The sequence below is a fragment of the Bubalus bubalis genome, chromosome 14, assembly GCF_019923935.1.
Source record: "Bubalus bubalis isolate 160015118507 breed Murrah chromosome 14, NDDB_SH_1, whole genome shotgun sequence".
Classification (NCBI taxonomy): domain Eukaryota; kingdom Metazoa; phylum Chordata; class Mammalia; order Artiodactyla; family Bovidae; genus Bubalus; species Bubalus bubalis.
Genome location: NC_059170.1, coordinates 9,528,246 through 9,549,930, shown reverse-complemented (window position 1 = coordinate 9,549,930; position 21,685 = coordinate 9,528,246). Strand labels below are relative to the sequence as shown.

Here is a 21,685-nt window from a genome sequence, read left to right as displayed (position 1 = left end):
AGTCCAGGTTCTGGGATTTTTGTATACGGTAGCTAAAATGTTAAGAAAAAAGATTACAAAGGGGACCAGGCTGTGCTAAGACCCTGTGGGTGCTATCCTATCCTGGATAAGATAGCAGGTATAGAATCGGGAGAGGGGAAGGACTGGGAAAAGTGGTGGAGCTCAGGAGGGTATGCACTCCTCAAAACTGCCCACAGTGACTATTTTCCTTGCTGCCTCCTGGGAGAAGTGGCTGCAGTGCCCTTAGAAATCATGGGCTGAGCATGTCCTCCAGGGGCCAACTTGGCAAATGGTCAGCCCTAGAAGCACCATCCTGATAATCTGAGCTTACTCTCATGCTCCCCTTTCTTGGGTGGGAAGAGTAAGTCAGCCAGCCACAGAGCAGGTCTGTAGTTCCACCCCTACCTCAGCTCAAAATTCACTTCCTTTTTGGTGGTCATTGTGACATTGAGAGCACTGTGGTTGCTCATTTCCAGGATGCTTTAAGGTCATGTCCAGGTACACAGTGTCCAGGTCTGAGGCTTCAGAGATTCAGTCAGCAAGTTCCTCTCCTTTTGCAGAGACCACGGGAACTGGGCTCCCCTGAGAAGCTGAAGTCCAAGGAGGACCCAGTCAGGGCTGCTTGTGATAATATTCAGCCTTTCCCTCTTGCTTCTCAACCCTACAACCTCAGCAGAAATCTGCCTCTTTCCTCTCTCCCATACTTGACTACTTGCTTTACTCCTGCCTCATCCAGCACGACTCTAAGCACCATGAGAGTCCCCAAAGAATTTTGCACAGCTCCAGGCAGAGAGGATAGTCCACAGATATTTAAGTAAGGATGGAAACAATGCAGGAGAAAGCTCCTCGTGAAGCAGTGAGAGTAGAGCCTGGGATGCGAATTCATGATTCTTGCTGGAATCGTCTTCCTCACTGCATACTTACCTTCATCCTCCATCCCACCAGCACTTTGAGAGCCTTGGAATGTGGCTGCCTGAATGTGCTAGAGAGGCTGGCATAACCTTCTATTCTTGTAAATATGATGTGACACTCATGAAGTTAAGTCCAGTATATTTGATGCATCATCTGTGTTAATATCAAATAGATTTCCATGGGTTGTGTTCATTTGTTTGTGTATTAATGAAATTGAAATATCTGGAAACACGTGAAAAACAGGCAAGTGTCTTCCTCCTGGTTTTCATCTGTTTGTCTTCCAGAAAGTCACTTTTCCATAGCTGAGGTTCAGTATCTTCATCTCTAAAAAAGGAAAAATGTTACTTAATTGATAAGATTGTTAAAGAAGAGCAAGGTATCTTTTTTATCAACACTTACTGTGGGCCCACATCACAGGTAACAATTTTAAATGCCCGCCTGGACAGGTGAGTAATGTAAATGGAAGCATTCCAAGTGGGTGTGGAGGCAGGTGGACAATAAGGAATGGTGGAGATTATGGAAAGTGAGAGAAGGCTGCCTTCCCGAGAAGAGGGTTGCTCTTCTTTGCTTAGTTCATGGTTTTCAAAGTGTGGCCCCTTGAGTAGCACCCTCAGCACGTTGGGAACCTTGTTGATGCAGCTAGTCAGGTCCCAACCTGTGCTACTGAATCAAAACTCTCCAAATGAAAATCTGAAATCTGTATTTGACCAAATGACTCAGGGATTCTGATGCTCACTCACATTTGAAACCCATGGTCCTTTTTAAATACCAGGACTGTGATGCCAGTTTATTTGTCCTGCATTGATAAAAATTTTTTTAATATAAATTTATTTATTTTAATTGGAGGAAAAATTTTATATGAAATGTCCCACCATGAAATTTTATAAATGCCTAAAATTATAAAATGAACTCTGTAGTTAACGAAACATATATTTTTATATTTTAGCCAGAAGTGCTTCCTAAGGTACATCCCCTCTTAATCTTAAATCTAATCTGGAAAAACATACTACAGGGTTCAAAATATAAGGTGCTCTTTTATCATGTAGCAAGAAAGTAATCACCTATTACACAGATATGAACATACCTCTCCAACGGCACAGCATCTCAAATATCTAAACATCTTCTGTCTGCCCCAGGTGCATTCCATCATTTGAAGATGTGGCCTTATTACCATGGAATTGAAGATTCTCATTATTCAGATGGAGATACTGAGGAACAGAAGCAGAGATATGACCTGGGGTCCCAGTGGGTTGGCACTGCTTATCTTCATCCAGTATACAGTGACTGTTTGTTCCTGTCTTTCAGTTTCTCTAAAGAGGCCTTCAGGGACCAGGGAGCTTTCTAATTAATGACCACACTTCCATGAGCAAGGAGAGGGGGAGCTGGAGTGAGAACTGGCCCATTACGAGGCTTATGGATCCGGGGGACCTGTAATTAGGACCATAGTGAGGAAGACCAGGAGAGGAGGACATTGAGAGAGAAAGATAGACTGATGAGAAATGAGAAGGGAGAAAAGAGGAGTTATTTGAGGGGAGAGTCTCAGCTACTCCCTGGTCTCAGATGCAGAGATTGACTCAAAAAGAGGGGCAGGGCCAGAGCGCCTCCTGAATGCAAATCCTTGTTTTACCATCAGCAGGCTGTGTGTCCTGAGCAAGTGGCTTTACTTATGAGCCTCTGCTTTCTGCTTGACAAAGGGCGAGAATCCCAGATGTTATAGGATTGACATGAGGCTAAATAAAATCATGCATGTGGAATGTCTCAGAGAGAGTATACCCTTGACACACAGTGGCTTGTTTTGTGAGTAACCCACTGCTGTTGGTATTGAGAGCTCCCGCCATTCTCAATGGTGTTCTATGTTTGTAACTACAAGTAATAAACAAGAGTGAGTGAAGGGATGGTGGGTGTGGCATGTGTGCACTCTAATTTACAGCTTGCAGTGCAGCAGAGCGCATGTGCACGGACTCTAAGTCAGATCGCTGGGTCCAAATCCTCTCTCTACAAGCTATGATATAAGCTAATTGCTTTATTTCTTTATATCTCAGGTCCCTCCTCAGTAACACAAGGATATGTCAACAATTTCTCCCCCTTTCTTTAAAGATTTTTTAGGATTAGATGAACTCCATATTTCATGTGTCTAGGATAATGCTAGTTACATTAAAGAATCGAAGTTTTGCCTGGAGAAGTTACTCATTACTGTTTTTATTACTACTAGAAAGGACTTTGCCTTCTAGGGAGAAGGAAAATATGGCTGTTGCATCCATTGGTTCCATGGCAACCACGTGGGTGCACAGCACATGTCTCATGTGACTCCTGAAGACTTGGGGTTCTGAGAGGTTTAAATCCTCAGGCAAAAAGGTAGGAAAATGCAGAGCTGGTACCCAAACTGAGGTCCTATGGCCCCATCGACAGAGAGGGAGAGAGCAGGAGGAACTGTGTGGATACGGTGTTCTTCTGAGGTTGCCTGATGTCCACTCAGGGAGACCGCTGTCCTGTTGGTGAAACCAGGTGAGGGATGACTGCTGGACATGCTGTGGAGACAGATTCAGCTCCCTGTTTCCCCTGAGCCACCCCCATTACTCATTTTTTGATGCATAAACAGGGTTATTGCCCAGGACACCAGCACCTTCACCAGCTAAGTCCCTTCCTGGAGCAACGTCTGGTAAGGTGCACGTGTGCACCCACCGGAGAAGCTGTGGCAATGGCTGTGGGAAGGTGCCTGTGTCACACCTGTCATCTGGGGGGGGGTCAGGACATCGAGGTCCAGAGGAGACGACACCTGCAGCTGGCTGAAATGGAGGGCCTGGTTACCACACTGCTGGTCACTGGTCTGTCCTCTGATCTGCCCTCATCCACCTACTTATCATTCATCACATGCCAGGCGCTGCTGTAGGGGCTGGGATGCTCCCTGACTGTCCATATAGGACAAACTCCATCTCTCTGATCACAATCTGTGTTTACATGAGACCCACAGGCATCAATGAGAAGTGTTCTTTACTGGGCTTTTGAGCCCTGCAGACAGAAGCAGGAGGCATGGTTAGGTAGGGAGATTACGCAATAAACAGGACTGACCCAACTCCTCCCCTTGCCCACTCCCCTCCTCATCACCTGATCCCACCCCTCAGCCAGGATATTAAAGCTCAGTACATCCCCAGCATCCTCAGGAGCCCTCCTGCAAGGCCACCAAGATGAGATGCCTCTGTCTCTCCACAGCCCTTCTCTTCCTCCTGGTTATCCTGGTGGACAGCACCCCGCTGAATATACACCATATCCAGGATGAAGGTAGGTCCAGCCTCACCTCTCTTCTACAGCTTCTGGGAAAATGATAGACGTCCATGGAAGGGGGCAGGGCAGGTGTGGAGTGGTATTTCCAACCATCTCTGGATTTCTCCTGTCATGGTCAGGATTACTGTCTGTTTTTTCTTTGGTTTTGACAGCATTGGTCTTCCTCCCTATGGAAGGATATTCTCTAGTTCCGCAGTCTATTCTCTGGTTGCGGTGTGTGGGCTTCTTGTTGAAGTGGCTTCTTTGTTGCAGAGCAAGGGCTCTAGGAATTGGGCTCATAAGTTGCAGTTCACCTTCTTAGTTCCTGCAAAGAGTGTGGAATCTTCCCAACCTGGGACAGAACTCATGTCCCCTGCCTTAGCATGAGCATTCTTATCTACTGGACCATCAGGGAAGACTAAAGTTGCAAAGGTTTAACTCCACTGATATATTGACTCTCATGAATATATATATTACAATTTGTACATATATAACTCTACCAGATCAGGGTCCCCTTTTTGGAGACTCTCTATTCCTGTTCCCTGTCATGTCCCTGAACCTCACTATAGTGTAGTAATAAAAGTAAGTAAAGTGAAAGTTGCTCAGTCAGGTCCAACTATTTGCAATTCTATGAACTGTATAGTCCATGGAATTCTCCAGGCTGGAATCCTGGGATGGGATCCCTTTGCCTTCTCCAGGGGATCTTCTCAACACATATAGAAATCATGTCTCCTGCATTGCAGGTGGTTTCTTTACAAGCTGAGCCACCAGGAAAGCCCTGCATTGTAATAAAAAGATTCAAATTTGTACCATCTCTTAGTTAATGGCCTAGGTCTCCTAAAACTGTTGGGGTTTCCTGCCGTTAGATGTCATGAGATGAGTCAGAAGAGGCAACTCAAGGGAATCTCAAGATGTGGTTGGTGTCCAAAAAATCACAAGCATGCCTTTACTGTTTACAGTTTTCAACAACTGCCAGTCCAGCACCTCTGAGGAGAAGGAAGGAAACTGAGAGATCAATCACAGTGGCTGATACTCCAGCCAACATGCCTGCTTAGTGAACCCTTGGGAGAAATACATAAGAACTGGGCTCAGAGAGCTTGTGGGTTGATGAATACAGGAAGCTGATATGAAGCTGTGCTCACTAGGACACAGAGGCTGGGCACAGCTCCCTCCTTCTTTGCCTGCACATCTCTTCCATTTTTCTGCCTCGAGTTCTATTTTGGGAATGCAAGCAATGGTTTTCCGAAGTTCAGTCACTGGTTCTATTGAGTTGTTGAATTTGAAGATGGGGTTATGGACCTGCAAGCCTCCCATTTTAATTATTTGGTCACAAGCATGCTTGACATGGGGTCTCATGGCTGGCATCTGAACTGAATATTCTTGAGCCCTCAACCTACAGAATCTGCAGTAGCTCCATTGATTCCCATCAGATGTAAATGGACTTGTTGGACACCTAGTGGATGTTTGGGGAATTGGTTGCTGTTGGTAGAGACACCACATATTTGGTGCCAGGGAAAAACACAGAATCACTCACCCCTGTGATTTGGGGCTCAGGTGATGCTCCAAAAAGGGAGAGCAATGAAAGTACACATTGCAACCAGAAACTGATCTCAGTTATCTGTATTTCCAGAGTTCCTGGGAGAATCAGGGAGTGTATCAAATGGGTTGTAACATGCTAGTATCTTGTCCTGGCCCTGCCACCCACATGCCATGTCCTGGAACAAGTCATCTGCAATTTTCTCATCAGAGCAGGAGATACATGTTACATGGGTTTTGAAACAGATTACCATTCATATGTATGAGGAAGTGAATCACATTTCATGCTGATTTCCTACATTGTACACCAATATATGTTAATCTAAAAAAATTTGAAAAAATTTCCTTTACTACTTATTTTGTGCAAAAAAGAATATTTATGTGTCAAATAGTGAGTGTTCATCTATCATGAAAAATAATCAGAAAGACCTGGAATAAATGTGTTGCAGGGAGTATAAGAAACAGACCTGTGTGGGTTGAGCACTGGGACCAAAGCTGAGACAGTATTAGGAAAGTGTCCAGGTCTTTCCCACGTTCCCTTCTGAGTATTGTTTATTATCCATATTTGTCCCTTCCCTTGTCCAGTGTGGACTACTATTTTATTTGCATATTTGATCCTTACTTGGTTCATGTCCCAGACTTCCTGAAACTGTTGGAATTTACTGTCTTTCATAGGTGTGGAGACAAGCCATGGAAGGGGACCTGAGAAGCGTTCAGTCATAGATGTGGTTACAAGCATCATTGATGGTGTGGCTACAGGTGTGAACTTTTTGCAACTCTGGGGAGAGGAGAGGGCACTGAGATTGAGAACAGGCACCAATGGCCAATGATTCGATCAAAATGCCTGTTTGGTGAAACCTCAATAAGAATCGATAAATATGCATTTCAAGGAGCATTTGGGGTGGTAACACATGATGTGATGTGAGGGTCCTATGCTTTCTAGGGCGTGGAGGCTCCCCAAACCTCCACTTCCACTTTGCTCTGCACATCTCACTTATTTTGCTGTGCCTAGGTTTATCCTTTATGATAGTGTGACATCCATGTGGGGTGGTCATCCTCAGTATGGTCATCAGATTTACTGAGTTATTGAACATGGAGTGGGGCAATGAAACTTCCCAGTTTTAGACACTTTGTCAAATCAGGGGTGACTCGGGATAACATGGCTGGCATCTGAACTGAGGACTGTTCTGAGCCCTCAATTTACACAGTCTATACTAACTCCCTGGATTTGCTGTCAGAATTAAATGGCCTTGTTGGATACCCAGTGGGTGTTTGGAGGAATTGCATGTTGTTTCTAGAGACATCACAGGTTTGGTGTTGGAAACCCAGACTCACTCTCCCTGTGCTTTGGGAGCTCAGGTGAGTCCTGCGGACAGGGGAATAATGAAGGTAGGACACTGAACCCAGAGGCTCTCAGCATTTATCCATATGTTCAGAGTTCCAGGCAGAAGAGGATAGTATATCAAGTGTTGTGACAGGGAAGTATCTTGTTCAGACCCTATCAGCCTCATGATGTCTCAGTCAGGTCATTTATAGTCCTCATCTGAACAGCAGAGAAGCGGTAAATGACTTCTTTGAACATCTACCAGTCATAAAACTAAACAGCTTTTCACATTTCATGACCACCTTTGGTCATTTTCCACCAGAGGATATTCATGAAAAGATTTCTCTACCTGCTCCCTTGGGCTCATGTGACAAAGGCTGGCACAATATTAAAATTCTCCTGGCCTTTTCCTTTGTCCACTTTTGCCTATAATTTTATTTTCCATATTTGAAACTTGTCCTGGTTCATGGTTCAATATTTCTGAAAATTTGACATTTTTTCTTTCATAGGTACAAAGATTGTCAAAAATGGAGCCGGTATACTAACAGGATTGGCTGAAATAATCACTAAAGCAATTAAAGGTTTGAACTTTCTGCACCTATGGGGAGAGGAGGGCACTCACTGAGACTGAGATCAGTACCACTGGCTGACGATTCAATACTTATGCATGTTGAGTGAAACCTCAGCACAAATCCATAAATATTGGCTGAGAGAGCTTATGAAGGGGGAGCAAATGGTCCTGAGGTGAGAGTGCTCTGCTCAGGAGGGCGTAGATGCTCTGCCTAACTCCACTCCTCCTGTGCCCTAAAGATCTCCTCCATTTCACCATTTCTGAGTTTTTTTCTGGACATTAATTTGAGAACAGTGATTAAGAGTTTTCCTGAGATTGGTCGCTTGTTCCATTGAGTGTTTGAGCATGGAGGTGGAGTGAGGGAAATTTCAAGTTTCAGTCACTTGGTCAGAAGCATGATAACTCGAGAACACATGGCTGGCCTCTGAAGTCAGGGCATCCTTGATACCTCAACCTGTGGCATTGGCCCTGACTCCACAGATACGGTATCAGAAATCAATGGACAGTGAGAGGCCTGTTGGGTGTTGGGAATTGGATGGTTGGGGGAAAAACCACGTATTTGGCATTAGGACAAAACCCAGACTCACGCTCTCTTTTGATTTGTGGTCTCAGGTGAGGCTTGGGGAGACATGAGTAGTGAAAGTAAGCACGTGGACCTGAAAACTGTCACCAGTTCTCTGTATTGTTGAGTTCCTAGCCAATCAATAGTGTATCAAATGGGTTGTGACATGAGAATACTGTATCCTGACCAGTCCACCCACATGCTTGTGTCCCGGCACAAGTCATCTGCAGTTTCCTCATCTGAGCAGGGAAAGCATGTACATGAGTTCTTAGAACAGATGATGAGTTATGAACAGAAAGACTTTACTCACGTCTCATGACCAGATTTGTCCATTTTCTACCACAAAGTGTTGATCTGAAAAAAATTCTCTACCTGCATGCTTTGGCCAAGTAAAAATATTTCTTTATCAAATAATGTTTATTCCTGTATTATTGAGAGTAATCCAAAGATATCGAACCACAGAGGAGGACAACTGCCTGGAAAGCAAGAAACACAGTCCCTGTGGGTTAGCCTGTGGGAGCAAGGCTGATACAATATAACGAAAGTCTCCAGGCCCTTTCCCTTGTTGTCTTTTGACTGTCATTTTCTTATCCATGTTTGATCCTTTTCCTGTTTCATGGACCAGGCCTCTTGAAACTCTTGAAATTTACTCTCTTTCATAGGTCAGGTGATGATTTCCAGAATACAGTTTGATAACCATACACGAGAGGAATTGCCAACACTCAATATTGAATACTCAACACTCAGTGAGGAAAATAAAGGTTTGTAGCTTCTGCATCTCAGGGAAGAGGGAAGGGCTCTGAGGTTCTGATCAATGACCAATGATTCAATCAATAAGCTTATTTCTTAAAACCTCAACAGTGCATAAATATTTCATGGTGAATTTTGCACATGTTCCGCTAAGATGTGTTAATGTAAATAATTTTTTAACTACTTACTTTAGGCAGAAAAGAATATTTAGGTGTCAAGTAATGAGTATTATTCTTTCATGAAAACTAATTAGAAAAACCTGGGATGAATGTTCTAGAGGGAATGTAAGAAAGAGCCCTGTATAGGATGACTCCTGATACCAAAACTGAGACATTATTAGGAAAGTTTCCAGGCCCTTTCCCATGTCCCCTTTTGACTATTGTTTATTATCCATGTTTGTTCCCTCCCTTGCCTAGTGTTGACTACTATTTTATTTGCATATTTGATCCTTACTTGGTTCATGTCCCAGACTTCCTGAAATGGTTGGAATTTCCTGTCGTTCATAGGTGTGGAGACAAGTCATAGAAAGGGACCTGAGAAGCGTTCAGTCATAGATGTGGTTACAAGTATCATCGACGGTGTGGCTACAGGTGTGAACTTTCTGCAACTCTGGGGAGAGGAGAGGGCATTAGATTGAGAACAGGCACCGCTGGCCAATGATTCAATCAAAATGCCTGTTTAGTGAAACCCCAATAAGAATCCATTAATATGGGCACTCAGGGAGCGTTTTGGGTGGTAGCACACGGCGGTGATGTGAGGGTCCTGTGTTCTCCAGGGCATGGAGCCTCCCCACACCTCAACTTCCACTTTGCCTTGCACTACTCTCTCATCTCTCTGTGCCTAGATTCATCCTTGATGAAAACATGACATTCTTTTGTGAGTGGTCTTCCTGAGTATAGTCATCAGATTACTGAGTTATTGAACATGGAGTGGGGTAATGGAACTTCCCAGTTTTAGACACATGTCAAATCAGGCGTGACTAGGGATAACACGGCTAGCATCTGAATTGAGGACTGTTCTGAGCCCTCAACTTACACAATCTATACTAACTCCCTGCTGTCAGAATTAAATTGCTCTTTGGGCACCCAGTGGGTGTTTGGAGGAATTGCATGTTGTTTTAAGAGACACTACTGATTTGGTGTCAGGGAAACCCAGACTCACTCTCCCTGTGCTTTGGGAGCTCAGGTGAGTCCTGCGGACAGGGGAGTAATGAAAGTAGAGCCTCTCAGCATTCATCGATATTTTCAGAGTTCCTGGCAGAAAAGGATAGTATATCCAGTGGGTTTGACAGGGAAGTATCTTGTTTGGACCATATCACCCTCTTGCTTGTGACTTAAGGCTAGTCATCTGTAGTCCTCATCTGAACAGTAAAGAAGTGCTAAATGAGTTGTTTGAACGTTTACCAGTCATAAAACTAAACAGTTTATTCTCATTTCATGGCAAAGTTTGGTCATTTTCCACATGGAGAGATTCATGAAAAGTTTTTTCTACCTGCTTCCTTGGGCTCCTGGGACGAAGGCTGGTACAATATTAGCAAATTCTGCAAGCCTTTTCCTTTGTCCACTGTTGCCTATGATTTTATTTTCCATATTTGAAACTTATCCTGGTTCATGGTCCAATATTACTGAAATTTTTGAAATCTTTTCTTTCATAGGTACCAAGATTGTCAAAAAGGGAGCCAGTATACTAACAGGATTGGCTGAAATAATCAATAAAGCAATTAGAGGTTTGAACTTTCTGCACCTATGGGGAGAGGGGAGGGCACTGAGACTGAGATCAGTACCACTGGCTGACGATTCAGTACTTACGGCTGTTGAGTGAAACCTCAGCACAAATCCATAAATGTTGGCCAGAGAGTTTGTGAGGCGGGAGTAAATGGTCCTGAGGTGAGGGTGTTCTGCACAGGAGGGCGTGGATGCTCTACCTATCTTCACTCCTCCTGTGCCCTAAAATTCTCCTCCATTTCACTGTTTCTGATTTTATCCTGTACCTTAATGTAAGGACAGTGAGTAAGAGGTTTCCTTAGTTTGGTCACTGGTTCAACTGAGTTTTTGAGCTTGGTATTGGGGTCATAGAAAGTGCCACTTTCAGTCACTTGGCAAAACATGATAATGCGAGTCCACATGGCTGGCATCTGAAGTCAGAACAGTCTTGAGAACTCAACCTGTGGCATCGGCACTAACTCCACAGATATGGTATCAGATGTTAAGTGACAGTGGTCTGCCCCTTGACTGTTGGGAATTGGATAATTGGTGGAAAATCCACGTATTTTTTTCAGGAAAAAACCCAGGCTCACCCTCCTCTGTGATTTGAGGCCTCACGTGAGGCCTGGGGAGAGGTGAGTAGAGAAAGTGAGACCCTGGTCTGGAAACTCTCATCAGTTTTCAGTATTTTCAAGTTCTGAGCCAATCAGTAGTGTATCAGGTGGGTTGTGACATGGCAGTATCTAGTCCTGACCAGTCCACACACAGGCCTGTATCCTGGGCCAGTCATCTGCAGGTTCCTCATCAGAACAGGGGAAACATATTCCATGAGTTCTTTGAATAGATTAAGAGTTATGAATGGAAAGTCTTTGTTAATGAATCATGGCCAGATTTGTCCATTTTCCACCACAAAGTGTTGATCTGAAAAAGATTTCTCTACCTACCTACTTGCTTTGGCCAAGTTAAAATGTTTCATTATCATATAATGTTTATTCCTGTATTACTAAAATAATAAAAAGATGGAGAACCACTCAGGAGCGCAAAGCAGGGAAACAAGAAACATAGCCCTTGTGGGGTGGCCTGTGGGAGCAAGGCTGATACAATATAACGAAAGTCTCCAGGCCCTTTCCCTTGTTGTCTTTTGACTGTCATTTTCTTATCCATGTTTGATCCTTTTCCTGTTTCATGGACCAGGCCTCCTGAAACTCTTGAAATTTATTCTCTTTCATAGGTCAGGTGATGATTTCCAGAATACAGTTTGATAACCATACACGAGAGGAATTGCCAAAACTCAATATTGAATACTCAACACTCAGTGAGGATAATACAGGTTTGTAGATTCTGCACTCGGGAAAGAGGGAAGGACACTGAGATTGTGATCAATGACCAATGCTTCAATCAATAAGCCTAATTCTTGAAACCTCAACAGTGCATAAATATTTCATGGTGAATTTTGTCCATATTCCTCCAAGACGTGTAAATCTAAAAACATGTCTTTAATCTCTTACTTTGGGTAAGAAAGAATATTTAGATGTCAAATAATGAGGATTCTTTTTTCATGAAAAATAATTAGAAAATTTGGGTTGAATATTTTGCGAGGGATTTAAGAACGAGCCCTGTCTAGGATGACTCCTGATACCAAAGCTGAGACATTATTTGGAAAGTTTCCAGGCCCTTTCCCATGTCCCCATTTGACTATTATTTATTATCCATATTTGTACCCTCCCTTGTTCATAGTAGACTACTATTTTTTGTGCATATTTCATCCTTAGTTGGTTCACGTCCCAGGCTTCCTAAAACTATTGGAATTTCCTGTCTTTCATAGGTGTGGAGACAAGCCATAGAAGGGGACCTGAGAAGCGTTCAGTAATAGATGTGGTTACAAGTATCATCGATGGTGTGGCTACAGGTGTGAACTTTCTGCAACTCTGGGGAGAGGAGAGGGCACTAGATTGAGAAAAAGAACCACTGGTCTATGATTCAATCACAGTGCCTATTTAAAGAAACCTCTATAAGAATCCATGAATGTGGGCATTCAGAGAGCGTTTGGAGTGGTAACACATGGTGGTGATGTGAGGATCCTGTGCTCTCTAGGGCATGGAGGCTCCTCACACCTCAACTTCCACTTTGCCCTGAACTTCTCACTCATTTTGCTGTGCCAGGATGTATTCTTTTTGATAATGCGACACTCCGATTCAAGTGGTCTTCCTGAGTATGGTCATCAGATTTACTGAGTTACTGAATGTGGAGTGGGGTGATGGAACTTCCCAGTTTTAGACACTTTATCAAATCAGGGGTGACTCGGGATAACATGGCTGGTATCTGAGCTGAGGACAGTTCTGAGCCCTCATCTTACACAATCTATACTAACTCCATGGATTTGCTGTCAGAATTAAATTGCCTTGTTGGACACCCAGTGGGTGTTTGGAGGAATTGCATGTTGTTTCTAGAGACACCACAGATTTGGTGTCAGGGAAACCCAGACTCACTCTCCCTGTGAGTCTCAGGGAAGCTCAGGTGAATCCTGGGGAGTAATGAAAGTTACTCATTAATCCTGGGGGAGTAATGAAAGTAGGACACTGCACCCAGAAACTCTCAGCATTTATCGATATGTTCAGAGTTCCTGACAGACGAGGATAGTATATCAATTGGGTTTTGGCAGGGAAATATCTTGTTTGGACCCTATCACCCTCATGGCATGTGTCCTCAGTCAAGTCATCTATAGTCCTCATCTGAACAGTAGATCAGGCTAAGTGAGTCTTTTGAAATTTAGCAGCCATAAAACTAAACAGATTTTTTTTCATTTCATGGCAAAGTTTGGTCATTTTCCACATGGAGAGATTCATGAAAAGATTTCACTACCTGCTTCCTTGGGGTCGTGGGACAAAGGCTGGTACAATATTAGCAAATTCTCCAAACCTTTTCCTTTGTCCACTATTGCCTATGATTTTATTTTCCATATTTGAAACTTCTCTTGGTTCATGGTCCAATATTGTTGAAAATTTTGAAATCTTTTCTTTCATAGGTACCAAGATTGTCAAAAAGGGAGCCAGTATACTAACAGGATTGGCTGAAATAATCAATAAAGCAATTAGAGGTTTGAACTTTCTGCACCTATGGGGAGAGGGGAGGGCACTGAGACTGAGATCAGTACCACTGGCTGACGATTCAGTACTTATGGCTGTTAAGTGAAACCTCAGCACAAATCCATAAATATTGGCTCAAAGAGCTTATGAGGGGGAAGCAAATGGTCCTGAGGTGAGGGTGTTCTGCTCAGGAGGGCATGGATGCTCCACCTACCTCCACTCCTCCCATACCCTAAAGATCTCCTCCATTTCACTGATTCTGATTATGCTGTACCTTAATGTGAGGACAGTGAATAACAGGTTTCCTGAGTTTGGTCCCTGGTTCGGACATTTTGAGCATGGAGTTGGGGCCGTGGAAATTTCAAGTTTCAGTCTCTTGGTCAGAAACATGATAACATGAGTCCACATGGCTGGCATCTGAAGTCAGAGCAGTCTTGATAACTCAACCTGTGGCATTGGCACTAACTCCACAGATATGGTATCAGATGTTAACTGACAGTCGTCTGCCCCTTGGCTGTTGGACACTGGATGGTTGGTGGAAAATCCACATTATTTGGTTTCAGGAAAAACCCAGGCTCACCCTCCCTGTGATTTAAGGCCTCATGTGAGGCCTGGGGAGAAGTGAGTAGAGAAAGTGAGACCCAGGACCTGGAAACTCTCTCTAATTTTCTGTATTTTCGAGTTCCTTGCCAATCAATAGTATATCAAATGGGTTGTGACATGGCAGTATCTAGTCCTGACCAGGACTCACAGGCCTGTATCCTGGGCAAGTTATCTGCAGTTTCCTCATCAGAACAGGGGAAACATGTTCCATGAGTTCTTTGAATAGATGAAGAGTCATGAACTGAAAGACTTTATTCACATGTCACAACCAGATTTGTCCATTTTTCACCACAAAGTGTTGATCTGAAAAAATTTCTCTATGTACCTACTTGCTTTGGCCAAGTTAAAATATTACGTTATCAAATAATGTTTATTCCTATATTACTAAAATAATAAAAAGAGGTTGAATCACGCAGCAGCGCACAGCAGTGAAACAAGAAAAACAGCCCTTGTGGGGTAGCCTGTGGGAGCAAGGCTGATACAATATAATGAAGGTCTCCAGGCCCCTTTCCTTGTTGTCTTTTGACTGTCATTTTCTTATCCATGTTTGATCCTTTTCCTGTTTCATGGACCAGGCCTCCTGAAACTCTTGAAATTTACTCTCTTTCATAGGTCAGGTGATGATTTCCAGAATACAGTTTGATAACCATACACTAGAGGAATCGCCAAAACTCAATATTGAATACTCAACACTCAGTGAGGATAATACAGGTTTGTAGATTCTCAGGAAAGAGGAAAGGACACTGAAATTCTGATCAATGACCAACGATTCAATCAATAAGCCTATTTCTTGAGACCTCAATGGTGCATAAATATTTCATTGTGAATTTTGTGCATGTTCTGCCAAGATGCGTTAATCTAAAAGCATGTCTTTAACCTTTTACTTTGGGCAAGAAAGAATATTTAGATGTCAAATAATGAGAATTCCTCTTTCATGAAAAATAATTAGAAAAACGTGGGTTGATGTTCTGCCAGGAATGTAGCAAAGAGCCCTTATAGAATGACTCTTGATTCCAAAGCTAAGACATTATTAGGAAAGTTTTCATGTCCTTGACCATGTCCCTTTTTGACTATCATTTTATTATCCATAATTGTTCCTTTCCTTCTCCAGTTTTGACTACTATTTTATTTGCATATTTGATCCTTACTTGGTTCATGTCCCAGGCTTCCTGAAGCTGTTGGAATTTACTTTTGTTCATAGGTGTGGAAACAAGCCACAGGAGGGGACCTGAGAAGCGTTCAGTAATAGATGTGGTTGCAAGTATCATCGACGGTGTGGCTACAGGTGTGAACTTTCTGCAGCTCTGGGGAGAGGAGAGGGTACTGATTTGAGAACAGGCACCACTGTCCTATGAATTCAATCGAAATGCCTATTTAAAGAAACCTCTATAAGAATCCATTAATATGGATATTCAGAGAGTGTTTGGGGTGGTAACACATGGTGGTGATGTGAGGATGTGATGAGGTGATGTGTTCTCTAGGGCATGGAGGCTCCCCACACCTCCACTTCCACTTTGCCCTGCACCTCTCACTCATTTCGCTGTGCCTAGATTTATCCTTTATGATAGCGTGACATCCATATGGAGTGGTCATCTTCAGTATGGTCATCAGATTTACTGAGTTATTGAACATGGAGTAGGGTGATGGAACTTCCCAATTTTAGACACTTTGTCAAATCAGGAGTGACTAGGGATAACACAGCTGGCGTCTGAACTGAGGACCGTTCTCAGCCCTCAATTTACACAGTCTATACTAACTCCCTGGATTTGCTGTCAGAGTTAAGTGGCCCTGTTGGACACCCAGTGGGTATTTGGAGGAATTGCATGTTGTTTCTGCTGCTGCTGCTAAGTCTCTTCCATTGTGTCAGACTCTGTGTGACCCCATAGAGGGTAGCCCACCAGGCTCTTCTGTCCCTGGGATTCTCCAGGCAAGAATACTGGAGTGGGTTACCATTTCCTTCTGCAAATGGCATGTTGTTTCTAGAGACCACAGATTTGGTGTCAGGGAAAACCAGACTCAGTCTCCCTGTGCTTTGGGAGCTCAGGTGAGTCCTGGGGACAGGGGAGTAATGAAAGTAGGACACTGCACCCAGAAGCTCTCAGCATTTATCCATATGTTCAGAGTTCCTGCCTGAATAGGATAGTGTATCAAGTGGGTTTTGAGAAAGAAGTGTCTTGTTTGGACCGAATCACCCTCATGCCATGAGTCCTCAGGCAAGTTATCTATAGCCCTCATCTGAACAGTCAGTTCAGTTCAGTTCGGTTCAGTCGCTCAGTAGTGTCCGACTCTTTGTGACCCCATGAATTGCAGCACGCCAGGCCTCCCTGTCCATCACCAACTCCCAGAGTTCACTTAAACTCACGTCCATTGAGTCCGTGATCCCACCCAGCCATCTCATCCTCTGTCGTCCCCTTTTCCTCCTGCCCCCAATCCCTCCAGTAGATCACTGGTAAATGAGTTCTTTGAAAATTTAGCAATCAAAAAACTAAACAGCTTATTCTCATTTCATGGCCAAGTTTGGTCATTTTCCACCAGGGTAGATTCATGAAAAGATTTCTCTACCTGCTTCCTTGGGCTCCTGGACCAAGGCTAGTACAAATTAATAAATTTTCCAAACCTTTTCCTTTGTCCACTTTTGCCTATGATTTTATTTTCCATATTTGAAACTTGTCCTAGTTCATGGTCCAATGTTACTGAAAATTTTGAAATCTTTTCTTATAGGTACCAAGATTGTCAAAAAGGGAACCAGTATACTAACTGGATTGGCTGAAATAATCAATAAAGCAATTAAAGGTTAGAACTTTCTGCACCTCTGGGGAGAGGGAGGGCACTGAGACTGAGATCAGTCACCACTGGCTGACAATTCAATACTTATGCCTATTGAGTGAAACCTCAGTAAAAATCCATAAATAGTGAGGGGAGAGCAAATGGTCCTGAGGGGAGGGTGTTTTGCTCAGGAGGGCATGGAAGCCCCGCTCACCTCCACTCTTCCTGTGCCCTAAAGATCTCCTCCATTTCACTGTTTCTGATTTTATCCTGTACCTTAAAGTGAGGACAGTGAGTAAGAGGTTTCCTGAGTTTGGTTGCTGGTTCGATTGAGTTTTTGGGCATGGAGTTGGGGTCATGGAAAGTTCAACTTTCAGTCTCTTGGTCAGAGCATGATAAGGCCAGCCCACATGGCTGCATCTGAAGTCAGGGCAGTCTTGGTACCTCAACCTGTGGCATTGTCACTAACTCCACAGATATGGTATCAGAAGTCAATTGACAGTGGTCTGTCCCTTGGCTGCTGGTTTGGATGGCTGGCTGGAAAACCATGTATTTGGTGTCAGGAATAATCCCAGACCCACCCTCTCCTGTGATTTGAGGGCTCATGCAAGGCTTGGGGAGAGGTGAATAGAGAAAATAAGACCCTGGACCTGGAAAATCTCACCAGTTCTCTGTATTTTCGAGTTCTCAGCCAATCAGTAGTGTATCAAATGGGTTGGGACATGGCTGTGTCTTGTCCTGACTAGGCTACCCACATGCTTGTATGCTGGGGCACGTCATCTGCACTTTCCTCATCTGAACAGGGGAAACATTCCATGAGTTCTTCAAATAGGTGACGAGCTATGAAGAGAAAGACTTTGTTTGCTTGTCATTGCCATTTGTTCATTCTCCACCATAATGTGTTACTCTGAAATAATTTCTCTACCTACCTACTTGCTTTGGCCAAGTAAAAATATTTCTTTATCAAATAATGTTTATTCCTGTATTATTAAAGTTAATCAAAAGACGTTGAACCACGGAAGAGGGCAACTGCAGGGAAACCAGAAACAAAGCCCTTGTGTGGTAGGATGTGGGATGAGGGTGAGACAATATTACAAAAGTCTCAAGGCCCTTTATCTTATTGTCTTTTGACTGTTTCTATCTTGTCCATGTGTGATCCATTTCCTGTTTCATGAAGCAGGCCTCCTGAAACTCTTGAAATGTACTCTCTTTCATAGGTCAGGTGATGATTTCTGGAATCCAGTTCGATAACCATACACTAGAGGAATACCAAACACTCAAGATTGAATACTCAGCATTCAACGAGGAGAATAAAGGTTTGTAGTTTCTGCACCTCGGGGAAGAGTGAAGGACACACAGATTCAGATCAATCACCTGTGACCGATAATTCAGTAAATATGCCCATTTCTTGAAACCTCGACAGTGCATAAATACATAGTTCAGAGTTTTCTGGGTGGTGAATACGATTGTGAGGGTGCAGTTCTCACAAAGAAATGGAGGCTCGGCACACCTCCACACCCCCTTTGCCCTACATGTCTCCTCCATTTCACTGTTTGTGAATGCTTCATGTATATTATCTGAGAACAACAAGTAAGTGCTTTCCTCGGTTTGGTCATAAGTAACTGTCAGTTATTGAACATGAAGGTGAGTTCATGGACTTCCCCATTTTATCCATTTGGTCACAAGCCAAATTAAGTAGGGACCACGTGTCTGGCACTAAACTGGGGACAGTCATGAGTGCTTAATCTTTGGGATCTGCACTAACTGCTTGAATTTCAAATCATACGTCATTTCAATAGGGGACGCCCAGTGGGTGTTGGGGAATTCGTTGATGGTAGAGCCTGGTGGGCTGTGGTCTCTGGGGTCACACAGAGTCGGACACAACTGAAGCAACTTAGCAGCAGCAGCAGCAGCAGCAGAGACATCACAGATTTGTGTTAGGAGAAACCCAGGCTCGCTCTGGCCCGTGGTTGGGGGCTTATGTTACCTTGGGTACAAGGAAGTAATGAGCATAGGACTGACTCCAGATACTCTTACAAGTGCACTGTATTTTCTGAATTCCTAGTAGAATTAGGTATTGTATTAGATGGGTTGTGACATCATAGCAATTTGTCCTGACTCTACCACCTGTATGCTCTGTTCCTGGGGAAAGTTATCTGCAGTTTCCTCATCTGAAGAGGGGAAATATGTTACATGGATTCTTTGAACAGGTTAACAATCATGAATATAAAGAATTTATGCCCTGCTGCCTTAGTGTCTACAGCATTGGAGAGTATAGTTTCCTGAGAGGGGATTGAACCTATGAGACCAGTATTGGAAGCCAGATTCTTAACCACTGGATGACCTCGGAAGTCTCACAGATGATTTAAGACTATTCAAATGCATTATACCAAACTTCCTTAGAAGACTGCATGAGGAGATATACGTTTGTACATGATTACTACATCATGTCACCCCTAGCAACATTCATAATTCCATCCCAGAAAGGAGGTTTTCAAATGGTCTTTTCAATCTGGCATTCCTCCACAACCTTAACATTCTCTATGGCAAACGAACTAGGGGTTCTAGCTGTTGTCTTTGTATGGAGCTTGATGACCATCCTGATAACTGAGCCATTGCCCCTCTCCTTCCAGCAGCTCCTAAGCCTGCCCTCTGCCTGGAGCCTAAAGTAACAGGCGGCTGCAATGCCGTGATGACCAGGTACTTCTACAACGCCCAGACTGGCCTCTGCAAGCAGTTTGTGTATGGTGGCTGTGAAGGGAATGGAAACAACTTCGAAAAGTTAGAGGACTGCATGAAGACCTGCTCTCAAGAGGCAGGGTCCCTGTGGTAAGACAGGGGCCAGGGCACAGGAGGAGGGGAAGGGCTGGGGAAAGGGGCTGAGCTCAGGGGGCCACACACCATTCATCCTGCACAGTGTCTTCCTCTTCGCTGCTGCCAGGAGAAGAGGCTGCAGTGTCCTGTGAAACCACACTGAGTGAGTTCTCCAGGGAGAGGATGGCAGAAGGTCAACCCCTGATGCCTCTTTGTGGTCATCTCAGCCTGATCACATGCTCCTCTTTCTCAGTTGGGGACACTGACTCAGCCACCTTGCAGGGCAGGTCTGCAGTGCTTCTGGGTGCCCTACATAGTCTTGGAAAATTCACTTCCTTCTTGTTCATTATTCAGGAATGTGGTTCCATAGTTTTTTGAAAATATGGGATCTATTAAGTTGACCATTGTCTAGGTCTGGGGCTATACTGATGGCAGTCAACAAGCTCCTTTCTTTTTGCAGAGGACATGCGAACAGTGGATTCAGGAACTCTGAAGTCCGAGGAGGACCCCTGCAGGGCTGGGCTGTGGCTGCGTCTGAACCTCTTCAGTCTCCTCACAGTCCTTCCCTCCCCAACCATCCTTAGGAGAGCCTGCCTTTTCCTTTCCTCCATTGGTCAACGTGTCTAATTCTGTCTCATCCAGCTGGTTCTCAGCCCCATGAGAGCACGTCTTCTCTTTACCCCTAGCACTTCACCCAGTTCCTGACACCAATGAGACAGTTTATAGTTATTTGAAGAAAGTAGGAAGGAATGTAGAAGCACATCCCTCATGACCAGAGTAACTGCAGAGTCTGCGGTGTAACACAGGATTTTTGTTTTCACCCCAGTCCTCAAGGCATCTTCACCTTCATCCAGGTCCCCACCATCACTGCTCTCCTTGTGGGTGTCCAAGGTGGAATTTCCAGCATCCAGTTCTCAACATCAGTAATGAGAGAAGAGTTTGGTTTAAAAAAGCCCCTTTTCCACACAATAATGTTGCAATTTTCATTTCTGTAGCTTCAAACACTATGGTTTATATTTCAGTAAATGTATATTTAAAATTAAACTGACTGGAGTCTGTTGTTTATAATTACAAACCTTAACAAATAGTGTCCATGGAAATGGTGGTCCTCCTAACTGTTCTGCAGACAGTGGGCACCTCCCATTCCCCTTTGCAGAGACTGTGCCCTATTGGGTATAGGAAGCAAACCCATTATACCATCATCGACTCCTTAATATCATCACAAGCTACAGAGAACCCTGAGAGATACTCACATCAACTTGACAACTTTTCCTTGTTACTTTTAATCTCAAACTGGGGAGCAGATTGTCCTCCTGACTCTCAGAAGGAGAATGGGTATGAGACTCAGCTGTCCACTTACCTAAGATATCTGATTCCCTGAGATCACATGTGGGGAGGAGGGTTCATACTTCAGGTAAAGAAAGGTCAACTACTGTTTAGTATCCCTGGCTCTGTGTTAGCATTTTGCCTACGTTTTTCCATTAATCATGCTAAGAATCCATCAAGGGAGGAAATGCAGGTGTAGAGATGGCACTTAGCTGCTGTATTCAGTGCCTAACATAGCAGATCCGACTCTTCCAAGCAAAGGGACTTTGATGATGCTTTCCTGCTCTGCTTCTGGGAAGATTTAGAATGAAGGCAACTTTGGAAACAGACAGTATCTGTTTCACCACAGACTAGTAAAGTTTGTCATGGAGACCTCTGCAGGTAGTAGTATTAGTATTTGAATGAATGAGAACACACAGGGTGTCGGTGCTGTTTTTCATATCTTTCCAGTCTTGGGCAAATTCTCAACAT

General features: G+C 43.8%; 1 protein-coding gene across 3 annotated transcripts; it reads left to right on the top strand.

Annotated features, from left to right (window-relative positions):
* The first annotated feature begins 4,066 nt into the window (after positions 1-4,066).
* On the top strand, positions 4,067-20,932 carry LOC102413279 (trophoblast Kunitz domain protein 1). Of its 3 annotated transcripts, XM_045162598.1 has the most exons (15): positions 4,067-4,191; positions 6,385-6,468; positions 7,543-7,614; positions 8,829-8,927; positions 9,423-9,506; positions 10,571-10,642; positions 11,851-11,949; positions 12,445-12,528; positions 13,645-13,716; positions 14,921-15,019; positions 15,510-15,593; positions 17,030-17,101; positions 18,292-18,390; positions 19,711-19,903; positions 20,349-20,932. In XM_045162598.1, coding segments are annotated over exons 1-15 (1,308 nt in total). In that variant the 5' UTR covers positions 4,067-4,097; the 3' UTR covers positions 20,350-20,932. The 3 variants fall into 3 exon arrangements, with proteins under 3 accessions (XP_045018533.1, XP_044783534.2, XP_044783533.2); XM_044927599.2 differs by lacking the exons at positions 14,921-15,019; positions 15,510-15,593; positions 17,030-17,101; XM_044927598.2 differs by lacking the exons at positions 14,921-15,019; positions 15,510-15,593; positions 17,030-17,101 and having other exon boundaries at positions 19,708-19,903.
* Positions 20,933-21,685: the final 753 nt, after the last annotated feature.